The sequence below is a fragment of the Mustela putorius genome, unplaced genomic scaffold (genome assembly GCF_011764305.1).
Source record: "Mustela putorius furo isolate JIRA1106 unplaced genomic scaffold, ASM1176430v1.1 tig00003937_pilon_pilon_pilon, whole genome shotgun sequence".
Taxonomy (NCBI): domain Eukaryota; kingdom Metazoa; phylum Chordata; class Mammalia; order Carnivora; family Mustelidae; genus Mustela; species Mustela putorius.
In genome coordinates, this window is record NW_025422082.1 from 3,605,037 (window position 1) to 3,626,835 (window position 21,799).

At 50.6% G+C, this 21,799-nt stretch overlaps 1 protein-coding gene across 3 annotated transcripts in view; it reads left to right on the forward strand.

Moving 5' to 3' along the window:
* Positions 1-14,660, forward strand: part of RHOBTB2 (Rho related BTB domain containing 2) — a 29,218-nt gene extending 14,558 nt beyond the window's left edge. For 2 of the 3 annotated variants that reach the window (XM_013061816.2, XM_004763270.2), the window contains 8 exons: positions 23-126; positions 639-824; positions 1,455-2,473; positions 2,771-2,889; positions 5,206-5,356; positions 9,314-9,402; positions 10,382-10,487; positions 11,899-14,660. In XM_013061816.2, the coding sequence (XP_012917270.1) occupies positions 23-126; positions 639-824; positions 1,455-2,473; positions 2,771-2,889; positions 5,206-5,356; positions 9,314-9,402; positions 10,382-10,487; positions 11,899-12,116 (1,992 nt within the window). In that variant the 3' untranslated portion in view covers positions 12,117-14,660. Of the gene's footprint in view, positions 1-22; positions 127-638; positions 825-1,454; positions 2,474-2,770; positions 2,890-5,205; positions 5,357-9,233; positions 9,403-10,381; positions 10,488-11,898 lie in introns of those variants that run through there. The other variant, XM_013061817.2, reaches the window with a different exon arrangement.
* Positions 14,661-21,799: the final 7,139 nt, after the last annotated feature.

Here is a 21,799-nt window from a genome sequence, read left to right on the forward strand (position 1 = left end):
CCCTCCCTGCCACACCCCACAGGTGCTGGAACGCTCCAGAGATGTGGTAGATGATGTCAGCGTCTCCCTCCGCCTCTGGGACACCTTTGGAGACCACCACAAAGACCGTCGCTTTGCTTATGGGAGGTGGGTAATGCCTTCAGGGAGCCAGGCGGATGGGTCTCCCCTGCTTTCCCAGGGAAGAGCAAGGCTGGGAAATTTCAGCTGGGTGGAGGGAGAGCAGAGAAGGCAGCTCGGCAGACCTCACGGGGGAGGCAGTCTGGGGCCGTGGAAGGAGCCGGCTTTGGAGTCAGGAGGCCTGGTTGGACTCTCAGCCTTGCTACCTGTCAGCTCTGTGACTAGGCACAATTAGGGGAACTGTTCTGAATTGATTTTCCTCAGCCGTGGATTGTAAAGTGGTGATTTCTAGCCTGTAAGATAGCCATGAGGTCAAAAGGAGGGTTTTCAAAAGCTCTAAAATGCTGAATTAGAGGTCTGTAAATTAGGGGTCCTATTAGTATACATTCTGTGAGCAGATGCCTATGACCGATGTGGAATGTAGTGTAGGGTGGGGTGGGTATGTGTGTTCACCCTTGATCCCAGGGCAGGCAGCTGACCATCAGCTTTCCCTGCCTGTAACCCCACTCTCCTACCCCCAGATCCGATGTGGTGGTTCTGTGCTTCTCCATTGCCAACCCCAATTCCCTCCACCATGTCAAGACCATGTGGTACCCAGAAATCAAGCACTTCTGCCCCCGAGCACCTGTCATCTTGGTGGGGTGCCAGCTGGACCTGCGCTATGCGGACCTGGAGGCTGTCAATAGGGCCAGGCGACCCTTGGCTAGGTAGGGGGTGCCATTGCTAAGGGAAGGGGAAGGGGGAAGACAGAGGGAGGGGGTGCATCTCCATGGCTCCCTGTTCAGCCCTGACGGAGTCTGCTCGGCCTCACATCTCACCCTTGATTTGAAGCAAGCCATGTGGGGGCCCAAAGAGTGTCCACTCATTCATTTATTCACTCATCCATCCGTGCATTCATGCATCTGTTGTACCCTTTGTGGGCAATCCTGGGCTGAGCACCATGGGAGGGAAGGAGAAAAGGTGGTAGTCTTTGCATGAAAGGGGCTTATGAACATGCTGGAAGATGAACTCCATGTATGGCTGTGTTAAAAACCAGCGTGGAACACTGCATGCTAATTGCCAGAGAGGGAGGTGGTGCTGCCACTGCTTTGAACTGGGGAGGGCAGGTGGCTGGCATAAGTACGGAAGTCTTCCTGCAAGAGGAGGGGTTGGAAGTGGGCCCTAAAGGACTGGTAAGATTTGACTAAACAGAGGAGAAAGGGCAGGAATCAGACAGAGACAGATCCTGAGCCATCCCCTGAAGAACAGGCAGGCTCTGGAGAGCTGCCTCTCCCTGCCTCTCCCCTCTTCTCCAGTTCCCCCGCAACATGTTTGGTTTTCCTTCTTGAACCTGCCAGGCCCATCAAGCCCAATGAGATCCTTCCCCCAGAGAAGGGTCGGGAGGTGGCCAAGGAGCTGGGCATCCCCTACTATGAGACCAGTGTGGTGGCCCAGTTTGGCATCAAGGACGTCTTTGACAATGCCATCCGCGCCGCGCTCATCTCCCGCCGCCACCTGCAGTTCTGGAAATCCCACCTCCGCAACGTGCAGCGGCCTCTGCTGCAGGCGCCCTTCTTGCCTCCCAAGCCGCCTCCCCCCATCATCGTGGTGCCCGACCCCCCCTCCAGCAGCGAGGAGTGCCCCGCCCACCTCCTGGAGGACCCGCTGTGCGCGGATGTCATACTGGTGCTGCAGGAGCGGGTGCGCATCTTTGCCCACAAGATCTACCTCTCCACCTCCTCCTCCAAGTTCTACGACTTATTTCTCATGGACCTGAGTGAGGGGGAGCTGGGGGGCCCCTCGGGCCCCGGGGGCCCCCGCCCAGAGGACCACCGGGGTCACCCCGATCACCACCACCACCATCACCACCACCACCATGGCCGGGACTTCCTGCTGCGGGCTGCCAGCTTTGACGTATGCGAGAGCGTGGAGGAGGGTGGGGGCTCGGGGCCTGCTGGGCTCCGTGCCTCTACCAGCGATGGGATCTTACGTGGCAATGGAACAGGTTATCTGCCTGGGAGGGGCCGGGTACTATCTTCCTGGAGCCGAGCTTTTGTGAGCATCCAGGAGGAAATGGCAGAAGATCCTCTGACCTACAAGTCCCGGCTGATGGTGGTGGTAAAGATGGATAACTCCATCCAGCCGGGGCCCTTCCGGGCTGTCCTGAAGTACCTGTACACCGGGGAGCTGGACGAAAATGAGCGCGACCTCATGCACATCGCCCACATTGCCGAACTGCTTGAGGTCTTTGATCTGCGCATGATGGTGGCCAACATTCTCAACAACGAGGCCTTCATGAACCAAGAGATCACTAAGGCCTTCCATGTCCGCCGGACCAACCGGGTGAAGGAGTGCTTGGCAAAAGGCACCTTTTCAGGTATGGACTGTGCTCAGGAAGCGACTGCCAGAGGGCAGGGGCCTTCCTTCCCATTAGCCTTCGGAAGAGTCCAGGTCGGTCCCCTCAGCATTCTGAGTCATCTCAGCTGCTGATGTCCTTGAGATACGGTGGCCCTGCTCCTAAAGCCTCGTCCCCAAGCCTGGGAGCGTGGTCATATTGCACTCTCCATGAGCGGCTTCAGAAGGAAGTGGGCTGTCTCGGGACAGTTGGTCTTTGGGATGGGTTCTCCCTCATTCTTTCACCACATCCTCACAGGATGCCTCTTCTCCCTGACAGATGTGACCTTCATCCTGGACGATGGCACCATCAGCGCCCATAAGCCCCTGTTGATTTCCAGCTGTGACTGGATGGCCGCCATGTTTGGGGGACCATTCGTGGAGAGTTCCACCAGGGAGGTAAGCTAGGAGGGAAACAGGTGGGAAGGAGAAAGAGATCTTCACGCTAGTTTATGAGCTAGGTCCCATAGCCAAGGATCTTACGATATTTCAAGACAGGGGGATCATAGTGACATCTTCACTTCATGGTGTAGAAAGCACTTTTGATACATTGTCTCATATCTCACCTCACACACAACTTCTACACATGGCTTCGTGTTCCCACTTTATGAGGAAGGATGAATCCATCACTTAGTTTTAAATGTAGGTCTTACTATTACTTAGGTACGGTGAAGCCCACAGATCAGAAGAAAATTGCCATTGGGCAGAGAGATTTTTGTACTCTCAGGCCTAGGGGACCAAACAGGGAAGCACCAGGGTAAGTCTGGAGGCAGAGGGAACAAAGGGAACAGCGAACAGGAGTTGTCACTGCATTTTCTATGTGAAGGAATGAGTGAGGCAGGGTGAGCAGGCTTAGGACTGGCTAGTCTCAATAATTTCAGCAGGCTTTGGGGCTATCCCAAATGGTCTGGTACCTGGCCTTGGGGTGACTAGGGCAGGGGAGAGTGGCGGAGAGAGGGAGCCTGATAAAGAAGATGGCTGGGGTGTAGACTGGGTTTGGTTTGTTTGCACGGGAAAGGCATGCTGACTGCCCCCTTTCCTAATGCTAAGATCGGCTAACCCTGGGAGGGGCAGCCCCTCATGGGGTCAGCGTGGCCCCAGATGTCAAAGCAGCAGAAGACAATTAAAAAAAAAGATGCTTCATTCACCTTTCCCTCTAATCAGCGCTGCTCCAACACGACTATTCTGTCACTGTTTCAGGCACTGAGACTGGAAACTAGGAGCTGGAAGGGGCATGTCAGTGCATTCTTAGAAATACTCTTTCACTCTGTTCTGTCCTTTCCCCTCTCGTGGCTGAGCAGGGTGGCTCAGGCTGAGGTCCTTGTTTTGTCTCTTTTCCTTGAACTCCTGTACTGTTGGTTGTCCACAGTCAGCCTCACAGTTCCCAAGGTCCAACTTTGTGCAACTCCCTGAGGTTCTGAGGGTCCGCACGCTGTTTCCTCACCTGGTCTGGGATTTCTCTTCTCCCCACCTCTCCTCAGCCCCACTGTGTGCTAGTCCCTTAGTAGGAGCTCAACAAACACTTGAGGGAAAGATGGGAGGACAAACAGCACAAGACAGCATCCTGTGACGTAGAATAGCAGTTTCTTGTTTCTTTTTTTTTAGATTTTTATTTATTTGACAGAGAGAGATCACAAGTAGGCAGGCAGAGAGGGGGAAGTAGGCTTCCTGCTGAGCAGAGACCCTCCACCACCCCATGCAGGACTCGATCCCGGGACCCTGAGATCATGACCTGAGCCTAAGCAGAGGCTTAACCCACTGAGTCACCCAGGCGCCCTTAGAATAACAGTTTCTTAAGATTTCTGGGAATAAAGTCCTTCCGGAAGGCTCAGTGGAGAGTTGAGCTATGAGCTGGTCTCTGATCCTGAAAGCATGAGTGGATTTGCCTTCTGTGAGTGTGAGACGAGGCGCTCTCTGGAGCCAGAGGGACCAGCCTGCCCTAGGCACTTCTCGGTACCATAGAAGCAGCCTTCAAGCTCCAGATGACTCCCATGCAGCCCGGAGAGACTCGTGTCTGATGAGAAAGCAGTTTCTGTGGCAGTACTGCTCGGAAGAGATCCCAGGGGCCCAGGCAGCCCGGGAGAAGCCAGCTGGGGTTGGCTTTGCTCCTTCATAGCCCTTTTGCACTGCCCTCTGCAAGGCCAGGAGAGGGCCCCAGGGTGGGTTCAGGGGGCAGGAAGCATTCCTTCAGATACCTTGCAAGCCAGCACGGCTTTGGAAGCATGCCAGTGAGAATCCTGGTCCTTTGATTTATTTATTAAAGCTGTATTTATTTAGAGAGAGAGAGGGAGAGGGAGTGCACACAGTGAACCTGGGGAAGAGCAGAGGGAGAGGGAGAGAGTCTCCAGCAAACTCCCCACTGAGCGAGCGTGGAGCCCCATGCAGGGCTCGATCTTACGACCCTGAGATCACGACCTCAGCTGAACTTGAGAGTCTGATACTCCACCCACTGAGCCGCCCAGGCGCCCTGAAAAACATCCTTTTGAAATGTCAGAGTGCCGCTGACTGGGGTGGTCAGCACACGGGCTTGGTGCAGGTTTTGCCTTGGGAGACAGGCCTCGGGGGGCCTTCGGAGCTGTACAAGGGCGGCTCAGGGACAGCTGCCCGTGCGGGGGAGCCAGCGAGAGGGCAGGGGGCCTTTTGAGTTTCCCCAGCCTGAGCTCGTCCTTCCGTGCAGCTGGGCCTTCCTGGGCCTTGTGTCTCCCTTCCCCGCAGGTGGTGTTCCCGTACACGAGCAAGAGCTGCATGAGAGCCGTGCTGGAGTACCTCTACACGGGCATGTTCACCTCCAGCCCCGACCTGGATGACATGAAGCTCATCATCCTGGCCAACCGCCTCTGCCTGCCGCACCTGGTTGCCCTCACAGGTACACGGGAACCCCTCTTGGGGAGAAGCCCTGGAAACCCACCCCACACCACCCCCCTGAGGTCCTGATGTCTCCTCTCACCTGCCTCCCTCCAGGGCACAGGCTGCAAGCAGCAGGGGATGGTGTCGACATAAAGGGAAATATGTCGATGAGCACTGGGGTTTGGGTGAAGACAGAGATGTAAAGAAGTGCATGTGAGAGGCAGGATGGTGTCACGTGATAGGCTCTCTGCAAAGGGCTCTGAGCCCCAAAGAGCAGTCTCCAGTTGACGACAGCACTGGTGTCCTGTCTGCTTGGCCGCAGTGGGGCGAGCTGAAGTGGAGAGGAATTGAACGCCATTCTCATTGCTCCCTTTGGTTCTCCTCCTCCTCCTCTGCCTTCTTTCCTCTTCCTTCTCTTCCTTCTGCTCTTTCTCCTGCTCTGCTTCTTTCTTCTTCCAAAAGCAGACAATAAACATTGACCCGCCACCCCAGGTCCTTGAAAAGCCCGGGAGACGGTGAGAAGCAGAAGGCAGCTTTTAGATCAGGCCACCTGCAGAGGCCCTGGGGAGGAGCAGGACCCAAAGCCACAGGGAAACCAAGCAGCAGGCAAGGAGGGGCAGGTCAGGGGCCCAAGGGGCTGGAGAAGAGGAATGGTGCCATCCAGATAAAGGGAGTCTGGGGCCAGCGATGCGGGCAGGCAGAAGACTCCCGTTGATGTTGGAATTAGTCTTTGTATGGTGTAGGTGTTGGTGTTGGTCCCCGTGCTGCTCTTGATATTGGGGTCTGTGTTCTTGGGCAGGTCAGGGTGCAGAGAGCAGGGCCTTAGATACTGAGTTGGGATTCAGGGAAGGACCTAGCATCAGAGCTGCTGGGGCTCCAGACCGATGATTAAGACTGGGACTCACATAGGAGGAAAACAGCAATACCATGATGAGAAATTAGTTGATTGGTTTTTTTTGTTTGTTTTCTTGGGTTGTTGTTGTTGTTGTTTTTTAAGGATTTATTTATTTATTTATTCATTTGACAGAGAGAGATCACAAGTAGGCAGAGGCAGGCAGAGAGAGGGGGGGACGCAGGCTCTCTGCCGAGCAGAGAGCCCAACACGGGGCTCGACCCCAGAACCGAGATCATGACCTGAGCCGAAGGCGGACACTTAACGATGGAGCCACCCAGGTACCCCAAGAAATTAGTTTTAAGATGGTGCTTGGGGGCGCCTGGGTGGCTTAGTGGGTTAAAGCCTCTGCCTTCGGCTCCGGTCATGATCTCAGGGTCCTAGGATCGAGCCCCGTGTCAGACTCTCTGCTCAGTGGGGAGCCTGCTTCACCCTTTCTCATCCTCCCTCTCTGCCTACTTGTGATCTCTCTCGCTCGCTCTCTCTTAAATAAATAAAATCTTTAAAAAAAAAAAATGTGGTGCTTGGTCATAGGAAGAAGGAAGAAATCATTGATCAGAATTTGAATGTGAAGAGCTGAGCCTACAGAGAGAGTCCAGGGGCTCTAGTTGGAGATACAGAGGGCTTTAGGGTGGGGAGCAAGAGAGAAGCTTCTAGAGATCACAGCTGAAACTGTATGTCCACCAGAGCTGCCTCTGGAAGGTGGTGTGGTCTTCACAGAGCACAGACAAATTCCAAACTCTTGGACCGACTAGTTCAACTTTTGAAAGACTGTCTCCAAAGAAATGACCTAAAGGCAAAATACATATAAAGATGTTTCTGTAAGTTTGCTTCATCACAGTGGGCGATCAGAAACAAGTCAGCTGTCACAAATGTTCAGCTGCGCCGCTGCGTGAAGAGGCTTATAGAAAATACCCACTGAAGGACTTTTCCTGGGCAACGGTCTGTCTGTACTATGAAACATGCAGACGTGGGTTGTTCACGTACCTTGTCAAGGATCGGCAGGAAATGCTGAGCATGGTATAATTGGTGATGCTCTAGGTTTTGGGAGATAGGCTTTCTATGAAGTTATTGATTCAAGCTTAAAACTTGTTCATTGTTCAATAGAGTGCCAGTGCAGGAAGCTTATGTTCAGCTTTACAAATTATTACAGAGTCGAAGTCCCAGATCAGGAGCTGGCACCTTGCCAGCCATAGCAGAAGCCCTCTGCCTGGCCCCACCAATCACAGGTTTTTCCCCATCCTCAGGAGGAACACTTTGCCTATTGCTCCTTTGTCAGATAGACTTTTTATTGGCCTTACTTCGTGTTCCTTATAGTTTTATCTTCCTTGTGTGAATCCTTAAACACCATAACATGGTCTTATTTTTTAAAAGCCTTTCAAATTTCTTCTAATCTAAAAGTGCTTGTCCATTAAAATTTTTCTCCTCTTGCAATTTATCTATTGGAAAAAACCCACTGATGTTCCAAAAAATCTAGATTTTTCTCTGATTGGCCATTGGATCTAGGGGCTTGATCAGATTCATATTCAATTTTCTTTTGCCCAAACTACTTCTTAGGTTATTCCAGTTCTGTTTTGTTTTAAGATTTTATTTTTAAGTAATCTCAACTCGATCTCAAGACCCAGTGTGGGCCTTGAACTCACAAACCCGAGATCAGGGGTCGTATGCTCCACCAACTGAACCAGCCAGGCACCCCATTTCTGGTTTTCATCCAGAAGCCTTTTCTCCTTTTGCAATCTTTCTGTGATGTTAGCAGCCACTGAGCATCATTGCCTGGATCCATTGATTTGTGAGGCATAAAGTGATAATATTCCAATTCAGTCATTCCTTATCTTTTGGACTACTCTGAAAAAGAACAGCTTCCCCTCACCTGATCTTTGCTTACCCAGTGGTATGGTTCATATAGGAAGAGCGAATGAATGCTTGGTTTTATCCTTTCATTTACTGGTTTTCGAGATTCATTTTTTTCCCTTCACCCTTTGAGGGTGCCCAATTAGTTTTTGCTTTTAAGGATTATTACAAACATACTCAATTGGCTTCAAATAATCACAGTCATCTTCCGTGAAACTGAAATACCACACTGCACCTTTTGCCAGCAGAGTCTCTTCAAGCTGGCACCAGAGTGAGCTTTCTGGTTATGTGGTATAACGAGATGTTCCTGGTTCTTTTTTTTTTTTTTTTTAATTTCCTGGTTCATTTTATACATCTCCTGCCCCAAACCTCGAATCAGTCACTTCTCTAAGAAGTCTGTTTCCTATAGTTGGGCATGGTATTTCAAGACTGTAATCTGAGCACTTGGGATGCACATTACTACTGTATTGTTTCTGGAGCTGGGAAATAGATTTTAAAGTTTGTTTATTCGAGAGGGAGAGAGAGAGAGCACATTAGGCGGGGAGCAGAAGGAAAGGAAGAGAGAGAATCTTAAGCAGGTTCCGTCCCCAGTGCAGAGACTGACGCAGAGCTCGATCTCATGACCCTGAGATCATGACCTGAGCCGAAATCAAGAGTCGGATACTTAACCGACTGAGCCACCCCGGTGCCCCCGTGAAGATAAAATGCCTCATGAGTTTATACTGATACAATCAAACTTCAGGATTAAAAGCATTTACTTCTTTAAGGTAAATGTTTAAAAATAAAATGTAAGGTTTGTTCACGATTTGTGGTCAAGTTTCAATGAACACAAATAGCTAGACTCACTCCATAGTTGTAATTCACAGTTCTCAGCAGTCCTGAGAGTTACACCCTCTCCCGTCAGTGCCAACAGCTGGTTCTGCCTAGGGCTTTCACCCTCCATACACCAGACCACTGGGTACAGCGAATGCACAGAACAGTTCTCCTACGTGGCTCTAACTCATATCTACCTCCACTTCCCATCCCCAGTCTACTGGGAAAGTCTTGCAGTAATCCCAGTTTCCCCACTGGTGGAGCAGACTTCAGTCACATGTGGGCTTTCCTGGCCTGCTGGGACTTGCCACTGGCCCTCCTCTCTCTCTCTGCCCTGCAGTGGAGCCCGGCCGGAGGGATAGGTGAGGGCATGTCCATTCATGTGACTCTTCAGCTGATTCCTGACTGTGTGTGTCACAGAGCAGTACACAGTGACCGGGCTGATGGAAGCAACACAGATGATGGTGGACATTGATGGGGACGTCCTCGTGTTCCTAGAACTGGCTCAGGTATGATGGCAAGGGAACACCTCTCGCCAGAATTTTTTTTTTTTTAATATTTTTATTTATTCATTTGAGAAAGAGAGAGACAAAAAGAGCACAGGCAGAGTTGAGGGAGAAACAGACTCCCCACTGAGCTGGGAGCCGGACGTGGGGCTCGATGGATCATGACCTGAGCTGAAGGCAGATGCTTAACCATTTGAGCCACCCAGGCACTGCTCTCTCCAGCATTCTTGACTCTGGGCCCTGTCTGCCCACTGGTGGTGGCTGAGGAAGGCTGGCAGGTGGTGGGTAGGAAGGGAGCCTGCTGTGAGACATGGTTCCCTTGTCTCTTGAGCAGGGCCCATCTCGCGCCGGGAGGAGAGGCTGGCCATGCTGGGAAGGTCCTGAGGCATCGTAGGACCATAGGGCAGGGGACAGAGGCCCAGTCTTGTGTGTAAACGTGGTTGCAGCATGCTGAGGTCATTGAGGACTCTTCATCTAAAAGGAGCTACCCCCTTCCTTATTCCCAAGCAGACAAGCAAGGCGTCTTGCACAGCCCTCCAAGTGCAGAATTCTGCCCCCAGAAGCCAGCTTCTGAAGCAGACGTTGCGGCTTTGAGGCATGCAGATGCGGCTGGGGAAGTGGGCTCTCTAAGCCTGGCTGTCTGCCCCTCCATGCAGGCTGCCTGGCGGGTGGAGGAGGACATCTAGTGGGGGGAAATCTAAGGAGGACAGGAACAGATGGAAGGCACCACACACACATCTGTGGATTTCTGTGGGTGCTGGGGACAGGGCTGCGGTGACGTGACAGTGGCGTTAGTGGGGCAAGGAGCAAATTCAGGGTTTTCTCACACTTTTGTGTGGGTTTGCCTCCCAAGATGGGCTCATTACAGCTGCAGGGCTTTGCCCCTCTGCACGAAAGCTTTGGCTCTGCGGACAGCTGTGGGTGACCATGCAGACCCCACACCCCAGGGCTCCAGCAGAGGTGCTTTTCTCTCTCTCCCCAGTTCCACTGCGCATACCAACTGGCCGACTGGTGTCTTCACCACATCTGCACCAACTACAACAACGTGTGCCGCAAGTTCCCCCGAGACATGAAGGCCATGTCCCCAGGTGAGCATCTCCTGCAAGACCAGCCCGTGCTCCCCACTACCCCCCTGCTCCCCCCCCCCCATGCCACAGGGCGTCCAGAAGCAGCCAGAGATTCTGGGGCTGCACTTGAGCTCTTGGCTGGGGCAAGCAGCTGGCAAAGGTGTATCAGGCCAAACGGAGGGGAGCCCGGGAAAACAGCAGGGCAGCTGGGAACCTCAGGTGATCCACTTTACCTCTCTGGGCATCTGTTTCTCACAAGTACAAAGAAGGTGTTGGGTTTCTGGTATTTTTTTTTTCCAGGGGTGGGGGTGCATTTTGGTATTTCAGACTTGGTGTATTTTTTTTTTCAGAGTTGGCATTTTTCAGACAGGACTCCACAATAAGAAATAGATTTTGTTGTGAGCCAGTGCATGTAGAAAAACCATGTCCATTGTTTTTTTTTTTTTTTTTTAAAGATTTTATTTATTTATCAGAGAGAGAGGGGGAGAGAGCGAGTACAGGCAGACAGAATGGCAGGCAGAGGCAGAGGGAGAAGCAGGCTCCCTGCTGAGCAAGGAGCCCGATGTGGGACTCGATCCCAGAATGCTGGGATCATGACCTGAGCCACAGGCAGCTGCTTAACCAACTGAGCCACCCAGGCGTCCCAATGTCCATTGTTTTTAATGCTGCTCATGACCCAACATATGGATTTCACAACCTAGAAAAGGGCACAGCTTGGTCCACCCAGGTCCAGGTATCCACAGAGGTCCCTGTGGTTCCACTTCTGCTTAATTAATGTCCCCAGTCCTGGAGCCCAGCAGGAACCGCACAGACTCCCGGGAGCGGTGTGGTAGCCTGCCCGAGTTCCTGCCACTCTGTGTCCCTCACATCTTCACTGGGCACCCCGCTGTCTCCTTTACCCCTGTGGGCATTTTCTTTCCAAACCACAGCTTCGAGTGCATCACTGCCCTGGTCCAAACCTTCCACACCTGCCTCGCCTTCTAGAATCAGCCTGAGCCCCTCTGCCTAGCCATTCTGTCCAGGCTGACCTTCTTGGTCCTTCCTCAGCCCTCCCTCCCCTTCCCGCAGAAGCCAGCTCAGCCTCTCGCGGCCCTTCTCCCTCTTCATGCCCGGCCCCAGCCCAGTTCATTCCCAGCACAGTGAGGCCCATCCAGGCTGTCCCTCCATCATGGAGCCCAGCAGAGTGGAAGTGCCTTTCTCTGGCAGTGGTGCGGACTTTCTAGAAGAAGCTCTGTGGCTACACAGAGGGCTCTGACAGCAGGACTGATACTCTGGTGCTGGGACTGGGCATGCCCTGGTTCGAGGCCCCCAGCAGGTCCCCAGGGCAGGGGCGTGGGGGTGGGGGTGGCCCCTGGATGCCCTCCATGTCCCAGACTCCTTGCGCCCGTCTCCTGCCCGCCTTCTAACCAAGCTCTCTGGCGTTGTGCCCCAGAAAACCAGGAGTACTTCGAGAAGCACCGGTGGCCGCCCGTCTGGTACCTGAAGGAAGAGGATCACTACCAGCGGGCACGGAAGGAGCGTGAGAAGGAGGACTATCTCCACCTGAAACGGCAGCCCAAGCGGCGGTGGCTGTTCTGGAACAGTCCCTCCTCTCCGTCCTCTTCTGCAGCCTCCTCGTCATCCCCATCTTCCTCCTCGGCTGTGGTCTGAGACGCTGCCATCCTCTTCTGACCCTGCTGCTCTTCCCCCTACTCGCCTTTGCCCCTCTGCTCTTCTGCACCGCCCCTCCACCTTCCAGGGACAAGGGGACCCACGTAACCAGGACCCCAAGGGCAGAGCTGTTCTCACCAGCTGACGTAGCTCAGCGAGAGAGGAGGGGGGCCTTGTGGATCAGTGCAGGGACCCCCTGCAGGGGACCCTAGTTCCAGAGCGGGGTGGTAGGCTGACAGCTGCAGAGAGGCAGGGGGCAGGGAGGGCGCAGAGAGCTCTGGCATCTGACTCTGGCGTGGAGAATGCTGGGGTCCATGGGAGACTCTCCCAGCCAGGAAGCTGTGAGGCTCGGTCTGTGGAGGCGGCCCCCTCCCAGGAGTGGCTGTGCACAGAGAGGGTCTTGTCTCTTGGCCACATTTTTCCATCCACGGACCTGAGGGTAGCAGATGTTTTGTGGGGCGCCTACTCAGATCCTTGCTGGAGAGGTCAGGGTAGAAATGAAACTTTCAGACCCAACTCGAGGCTTCCACATCCTGGGGTGAAGCTGCTGAGGCCATGGGTGGGAAGGCCCTCCCTCCCTGGGTGTGAGCGTCCAGGCCTGATCAAGGATGGCACAGCCTGGTCTGAGCTTTCGGTCTTGGTGCAGTGAGAAACTTCTCCCTCCCCATCCTTGCCCCACTCAGATCCAGAGATGGGAACCGAAGGAAACAGCTGGAACAGGAGAGGAGAAAGTTGGGGGGGGTGGTTTCTGGGTGCAGCAACCCCATGCTCTTCTGGGCTGCTCCCCCTGCCTCTGGTTAGCACGGCTTCTTAGCACGGTGGGGCAAAATTAGCAAAAAACAAAACGAAACAAAAACACAAACAAACAAACAAAAAAAACACAGAAAAACCGAAATCCCAAACAGCAGCAAAATCATCCCAACAAAAACATGTTGGCTTCTATCCCCTCGAAGAAAAACAACATTAGAAAAAGACCCTGTAGAGCTTACAAACAGGGGCTTCCATGTTGAGGAGACAACAGTAGAGACTGTAAAATAATTCCAGAGCCTTCGGGAAAGGACTCGTCACCCACTGCAGCTGGGGATGCACAGGCCTTGCTGGCCGGCTCTGAGGATGGCACGAGTTCTGAGTTAGCACGCTGGGATTGAGGCTTCGGGGGCAGGGGCCGGGGCTTCTCAGGGCTTGAACGTGGCATTGGACCCCAGCTTTGCCCATCACTAGAATCAGTTCTGGACTTCAGAAAGTGGCCATTCCCAGAATGGGGGGAGGGGGTCAAAGGTCAGGGGAAAGGGCAATGACTAGGAAGACAGGTCCCTATAATGAAGGATCACAGGACATTAACTCCCTTAGTGCTGGTTGGTGGGCAGGGGGTTGGGGGAGAAGGAGAGACATGAGCAGGGGCGAAGCAAAGTCAGCCCCAGGAAGAGGGGAACCAGACTAGAGGGTTGTGGGGGTTAAGACAGCAGCTTGTGACCCCATGGGGAAAAGCTGGGCCACATTTTACCTCTCCCGGTATTGTGATCCTAACCCATGTTTCACCCCCACACGGTTATGTCGACTTAAAAGCAAGAGTCTCACAGATGATGGGTGGAACCCTGGGCTGGGCTCCACCAGCAGGACCCAGGCTTCGGGTCTGGGGTCAGGCAAACCCGGAAACAGGAAAAGTCTGCAACAGTTTTGCAGTACAGAGATCTAGAGATTCAATGGTAAGTCCCCAGCAAGAGAAGAAGCAGGAGGTGACAGGCTGGGCAGGTCTGGGGTGGCTGCACCCCCTGATGTTTGAGCCACGGACTTTTCCAAGGCGGGAAGTGTTTCTCCTTCTGGCCAGCTGGCAGGCCAGACATGTGCTCCTGCCCACTGAGTTCTCATCCTTGGCTTCAGGGCGAGGCTGAGGAACCAACAGGCAAGGACAGGAGGCCGCTCGCAAGGGGGTGCGGCTCTGCACCCAGCACCCTCGCTCTGGGGAAGGGAGCCAGAGGTGGGGCCATGGTGTCTCCCGGGAACTCCTGGTGAGAGGGAGGGAGAGCAAAAACCTACACTCCAGGGGGAGGGGGAATTGGGGGCTGGGCAGTGTGGCCCACTGATGAGGATGCAGAAAGGCCAAGGGGAGAGTCAGGGTGGTCTTGGAGGTGCAGGGAACCCATGGGAGAGGACCCACAGGACCATCCCAGCGACCAGGGTGGGCTCACCCCTTAGGGACCCACTGCCCCTTCCTAGCTGCACTCTGGGGGCCGAGCAGGCCCCTGTGCAAGCCAGATAGACCACCTGGAGAGGCTGTCTGGCAGCCAGGCCAGAGCTGGTGACCTCCCAGGAGAGAGGAAGGAGGAGGGAGGGCTGAATTCCAGTCCCCCAAGAACCTGGCATTTGGAAAGGCAGGGTGATAGGAAGGACAAGTCACAAGAACACACACCCCTGTACTCGTGTCACTCAAGCTGCTTCAGAGGAGAGTGGGAGGGTGGGGGAGAAAAAACACACACACCTCTTTTTATATAAGGTTTCATATTTAATTTGGTCATGAATTCATAAATACATGAGTATTTTGTACCTAGTGGCCTGCCTCGTATTGTTTGATATGTCCCACAACCTCTCCAGAGGAGGCACCTTCCCCTGGGGCGAAGCATGAAAGGGCACCAATCGCCAGCGCAATGCCAAGTGCCTGCTGAGGACCAAGTGCAGGATTGGATCGGCTCCATGCTCTGATGCAGTTGACTTTAAATGAGGAAGCCTGACCAGTCCCGATAGGTTAATTCCTCAGACGGGCACTCAGGTCCTGTGAGAAGGAGTGCAGATGCACTGAAGGCCGACTGGCAAAAATTCACAGCTCCTTCTGAAGATGCAAGCACCCCACATGCAAGGTGTGGCAGAGGCAGGAAACCCAGAGTCTTCCAGGAATGGGAAGGTTGGGGGTGGGGGGGTACCTCTGGAAGCAAGTGGGAGAGGGAGGGAAATAGTGAGGCCATGAGGATGTGCCCCCACCAGACTCTGCTAGAACATCAACTCCCTGAACGTACCTAAGTGTCCAGGCATTTGAACTGAGCCCTACCAGTCTGGGCACACACAGACCTTTGCACTGGGGAAGCCCAAAAACCCTGAGAATAAGCTCTATGCCATTATCCCGCCAGAACTGGGACATAGGTGTGAGAGGGAAGCTGCAGATGATGGGGCCAGAGGTCCATGCACGTGACCCGCAATGCAATGGCACATGACTGAGACCCTATCTGCCTCCTCAGCTCTGACCCATCTCCCACCCCCACCCAAGTCCATTGTATGACTGCCCCATTCAGGGGCACCTGCCCAAACACAGGGCTGCACAAGGACACCCCTTCTCTTCACTCTCCCTACTTGGAAACATCTGCCTATAAGTAATATAAATATTCATACGCCCATAAAGTTATCATGTTGGAAAGAGTGGGCATTTTAGAAGCTTCTGGCCATTGGATCCTGGAAAGCTCAAGCTGCGTTTGAGGGAGAACCGCAAGCCACCCCCAGAGGCAGGTATTTTCCTCTTCCCCTTTTGTGCCCCTACTCATTCTATGGCTTCCGGCTCCCATCCAGGTAACCCATGCAATTGAACTAAAAAAACACATTTCAAAAGGTTCTACATGCTCATAGAAATATATACAAAAATAGAGAAGTAGGAAAATGCACATCTTGTAGCATTAATGGTTAGATATAAGTAAAAGCACACATACCAACTTGAGTGTGTCTTACAATATAAATACAAGTAAAAACTGCAATTCTGTTAGGATGAAGAAGTCTCATGAACTGAAAAGAATAACCTCCTAAAACAACTCTCAGTGCACATATGAACGCATACAGGCACCTCAAACCTGACACAGCAGGTTTGCTTCCAGATCACCCCAACAAAGCAAATATCACAATCAAGCGAGTCAAATGAATCCTTCGGTTTCCCAGTGCATACAAAAGTTACGTCTACACCACACTGTAGTCTATTAAATGTGCAATAGCATTATTTTAAAACCATGTACTGAATTAAAATACTCTTTATTGCTACAAACTGCTAACCGTCATCTGAGCCTTCAGAGAGTCGCAGTCTTTTTGCTGGTGGAGGCTCTCGCCTCCATGTTGGTGGCGCTGACTGATCAGGGTGGTCCTTGCTGAAGGTGGGAATGGCTGTGGCAATTTCTTAAAATAAGACAACAGTGAAGTTGGCCACGTGGATGGACTCTTGCTTTCATGCATGACTTCTCTGTAGCACCCCAAACTGTTTGATACATTTTACTCCCAGTAGAACTTCTTTCAAAACTAGAGCCGGTGCTATCCAACCTGCAGCCGCTGCTCTATCGACTATGTTCACACAACGCTCTCAATCTTTGGTTTTCCTCTCAACAGTCTTCCCAGCGTCCTCCCCAGGAGCAGATTCCACCTCAGGAAACCTCGTTCCCTGCTCATCCACAAGCAGCAGCTCCTCATCTGTTATGTGATCATGAGAGGGCGGCCATTCAGTCCCATCTTCGGGCTCCACTTCCGGTTCTAGTTCTCTCGCCCTTTCCCCCAGACTTCCTCCCTGAAGTCATGAACCCGCCACAGTCATCCGTGAAGGTTGCGATCAAATTCTTCCAAATTCCAGTTCATGCTGATATTTTGACCTCTTCCCAGGAATCACGAATGTTCTTAATGGCACCTGGAATGGTGAATCCTTGCCAAGAGGATTTCAATTTACTTTGCCCAAATGCATTCAAAGAGTCACTACCCGTGGCAGCCACAGCCTTACAGAAGGTATTTCTTAAATAGTAAGACTTGAGAGTTCAGTGATCCTCGAATGGAGTCTGTGTGTCAGAATGGAGTCTGGGAACTTGTGCCCGACCAGGCGCCTTGTCAGGGAGCAGTCGTGTTGGGAAAAGGAGACTTTTTTCTGAGCGGTAGGTCTCAACAGTGGATTTAAAATATTCAGGAAACCATGTGTAATCTAAAGTGCTTTCGCTCAGGCTTCATTGTCCCATTTACAGAGCACGGGCAGAGCGGACTTAGCGCGATTCTTCAGGACTCTGGGATTTCCAGAATGGTCAATGAGCACTGGCTTTGACTCCAAGTCACCAGCGGCATGAGCCCGGAACAAGAGAGTCAGCCTGTCCTTTGAAACTCGAAGCTGGGCGTTGACTTCTGCCCTCCAGCTGTGAGAGTCCTAGCTGGCATCTCCCTCCAAGAGAGGCCGTTTTATCTGCACTGGAAATCCGTCACTCGGGGTAGCCTCCTTCATCACCTAATCCCGCTGGATCTCCCGGAGAACTTGCAGCAGCGTCTACACCAGCACTGGCTGCTCACCTTGCACTCTGACGTCACAGAGACGGCTTCCTCCCTTACACCCCGCAGACCACTTCCCATAGCTTCTGCCTTTTCTCCTGCAGCTTCCCCACCGCTCTCAGCCTTCGAAGAATTGGAGAGTCGGGGCCTTGCTCAGGATCAGGCTTTGGCTTAACAGAATGTCGAGGCTGGTGTGCTTGTCTATGCAGACCACTCAGTCTTTCTCCACCTCAGCCATAAGGCTGTTTTGCTTTCTTACTGTTCATGTGTCCACTGGAAGGCACTTTGAATTTCCTTCAACAATTTTCCTTTGCATTCTCAACCTGGCTGCTCGTTGTGTGACCCAGCTTTTGGCCTGTCTTAGCTTTTGATGTGACTTTCTCACTAATCTTAATCATTTCTAGCTTTTGATTTAAAGTGACAGATATGTGACTCTTCCTTTCACTTGAACACTTAGTGGCCATTTTGAGGTTATCAGTTGGCTAGCGGACCAGTCAGATGACACACACCATTTATCAATTAAATTCACAAACTTATATGGGCCCAATTTGTGGTACTGCAAAACAATTATGATAATAATATCACTGATCACAGAACAACATAATATAATAGTAATGAAAAGGTTTGAACTATTGCAAGAATTACCAAAGTGTGCCATGGAGATACGAAGTCAGCAAATGCTGTTGGAAAAATGGCACCAACAGACTTGTTCAACTAAGGGTAGCCACAAACCTTCAATTTATAAAAAATGCCATATCTTTGAAGTGCAAACTTCCCGTAACTATAATCAACATAGAATCTTTCCTGTAACTATAATCAACATAGAATCTTTCCACAATTCACTTATCACACCCAGCATTTTGCAAAAAATAATTCCAAAAGCATTGAAAAAGTTCTAGAACTTTCCAAGAGCTGTAGGTTTTTAAATTCTAATTTCTTCAAGTATCCATCAAGTATAGGCTCTTTCTCCCAGGTTGGTGTCCACCCATGCTTCCCCTTAAAGAAGAAAGGTAAACAAGGGAAGCTGAGACCCCTAAAAAGATTATTTCCATTCGGAATACAGGAGAGCCGGTCCCACCTTCTTAGATGCACTTTCCAGAGCCCACGAGGTAGTCTTGAATTCACTCCTTCCCATTTCTTTCCCCTCACATTTCCAAGGCATCCAGTGAGGTGTTGACTGAGGTACTCCACCCTGTCTTGTTGAGCCCTGACACAAGCACTTCATACAAGGCGTCCTGCATGCCCAGAGCATGAACTCTGGCCACAGGGATCTCACGGTCCGTGAGGCCCATCTGCCGGATAAGTAGGTTCCAGGACTTAAAGACCACAATGTTTGGAAAGTAATGAAAGAACAGCCTCAGCCCAGGTTGGGGGAAAGCCATAGTGAGTTGGGCAGCCATTTAAGAAAGGGCAGAGGGTGTGCCATCAGGGCTTTACCTTAGAGTGGACCCTGATGAGCTCCCCCTGCTGGTGAACTCGCTGTTCTGCAGCCCTTGTCTGTTTCCTATCCCCAGAAAATCAGGTGGAAAAGCCTGGGCCTCGCTAGAGCCAGAAGCACTGAGGGACTCAAGGTTCAGCAGAGAATCCTGCCCCAAGGCAGGGCTGATAGCCCATCTGGGAGGATAGACAGATTATGGGGGGCGAACGCGTATGAGGTAGGAGATAGAGGGTGGGACAGAATGTGGGAACAACAGGACCTCAGAGAAGAGAAACTGCACTGATCATGAGAGGGGGGACCCAGGGCTGCCCACACCTGCACCTGTGAACAAGATGTGTGTGAAATGCATGGCACACCACCATCCACAGATATATAAGGTGAGTACTGAAGAAAAGTATATATATTTTCTGGTTGTTGCCTTGAAAAAAACAGGCGATATTCTTTTTTTGAAAGAGAGAGACAGAGTGAGCGGGAAGGGTGGGAAGAAGGGAAGGGTGGACAGAGAGAGGGAGAAAGAAAATCTTTTTTTAAAGATTTTTCATTTTTTTTAATAAACATATAATGTATTATTAGCCCCAGGGGTACAGGTCTGTGAATCACTAGGTTTACACACTTCGCAGCACTCACCATACATATACCCTCCTCAGTGTCCATAACCGCACCGCCCTCTCCCACCCCTCCGACCCCCAGAAACCCTCAGTTTGTTTTGTGAGATTAAGAGTCTCTTATGGTTTGTCTCCCTCCCGATCCCATCTTGTTCCATTTATTCTTTTCTTGCCCCCCAAGCCTCCCACATTGCATCTCCACTTCCTCATATCAGGGAGATCATATAATAGTTGTCTTTCTCTGATTGACTTATTTTGCTAAGCATAATAACCCTCTAGTTCCATCCATGTCATTGCAAATGGCAAGGTTTCATTTCTTTTGATGGCTGCATAGTATTCCATTGTATATATATACCACATCTTCTTTATCCATTCATCTGTTGATGGACAACTAGGTTCTTGCCATAGTTTGGCTATTGTGGACATTGCTGCTATAAACATTCAGGTGCATGTGCCCCTTTCGATCACTACATTTGTATCTTTAGGCTAAATACCCAGTAGTGCAATTGCTAGGTCATAGGGTAGCTCTATTTTCAACCTTTTGAGGAACCTCCATACTGTTTTCCAGAGTGGTTGCACCAGCTTGCATTCTCACCAACAGTGTAGGAGGGTTCCCCTTTCTCCACTTCCTCACCAGCATCTGTCATTTCCTGACTTGTTAATTTTAGCCATTCTGACTGGTGTGAGGTGGTATCTCATTGTGGTTTTGATTTGTATTTCCCTGATGCCGAGTGATGTTGAGCATTTTTTCATGTGTCTGTTGGCCATCTGGATGTCTTCTTTGCAGAAATGTCTGTTCATGTCCTCTGCTCATTTCTTGATTGGATATTTTGTTCTTGGGGTGTTGAGTTTGCTAAGCTTTTTATAGTTTTTGGATACTAGCCCTTTATCTGATATGTCCTTTGCAAATACTTCTCTCATTCAGTCAGTTGTCTTATGGTTTTGTTGACTGTTTCCTTTACTGTGCAAAAGCTTTTGATCTTGATGAAATCCCAGTAGTTCATTTTTGCCCTTGCTTCCCTTGCCTTTGGCGATGTTCCTAGGAAGAAGTTGCTGTGGCTGAGGTCAAAGAGGTTCCTGCTATGTTTTTAACATTCATCAAGACATATATTCACTAGTTTAAACCTTATGGATATTTTATTTATTTTTATTTTAAAATATTTTATTTATTTATTTATTTATTTGAGAGAGAATGAGTGGGGGAGGGGCAGAGAGAGAGAGAGAGAGAGAGAGAGAAGCAGACTCTCTGCTGAACAGAGAGCCTGATGCAGGACTCCATCCCAGGACTCTGGGGTCATGACCTGAGCTGAAGGCAGTTGTTTAACTGACTGAGCCACCCAGATGCCCTCCTTAGAGTGTTTTAAATTTATGGTCATATCTACAGTAAGGATGATTTCTACCCCCTTGCACTGGTCTTACCTCACTTATGTTTCAAGCATTGTTGCTTCATCCAGAAATAAAAGAATGGTGCTCAGTGTGCTTAGAAAAGGCAGGTGTTCTGGTCTTGATTTGATTTCACTGGGAAGATCTCTAATATTTCATGATTAGGAATGATGTTGACTCTATTTTTCATATAGAAAATCTTATTATGGATACATCTTTCTATTTTGAGGAGTTTTTTTTAAGATTTTATTGATTTTATTTTTATTTTAAAGATTTTATTATTCTCAACAGATGAATAGATGAAGAAGATATGGTCCATATATACAATGGAATATTATGCAGCCATTGGAAAGGATAAATACCCAACTTTTGTATCAAAATGGACGGGACTGGAAGAGATTATGTTGAGTGAAGTAAGTCAAGCAGAGAAAGACAATTATCATATGGTTTCACTTACTTGTGGAGCATAAGGAATAAAATGGAGGACATTAGGAAAAGGAAAGGAGAAATGAAGTGAGGTAAATTGGAGGGAGAGACAAAGTATGAGAGACTGTGGATTATGAGAAACAAACCAAGGGTTTGGGAGGGGAGATGGGTGGGGGATGGGCAAGCCTGGTGGTGAGTATTAAGGAGGGCATGTATTGCATGGAGCACTGGGTGTGAAGCATAAACAATGAATCTTGGAACACTGAACAAAAAAAAAGTTGAGAGAAGAGTTAATACCTATTCTTCTCTAACTATTCCAAAACATAGAAAGGGAAAGAAAACTTCCAAATTAATTCTATGAGGTCAGCATTACTCTGATACAAAGCCCAGATAAAGACACTACCAAAAAAAGAGAACTATAGGCTAATATCTTTAATGGACATAGATCCAAATATCCTCAACAAAATACTAACAAACCGAATCCAACAATACATTAAAAAAATCATTCGCCATGATTGAGTGGAATTTATTGCTGGGTTGCAAGGGTGGTTCAATATATCATATAA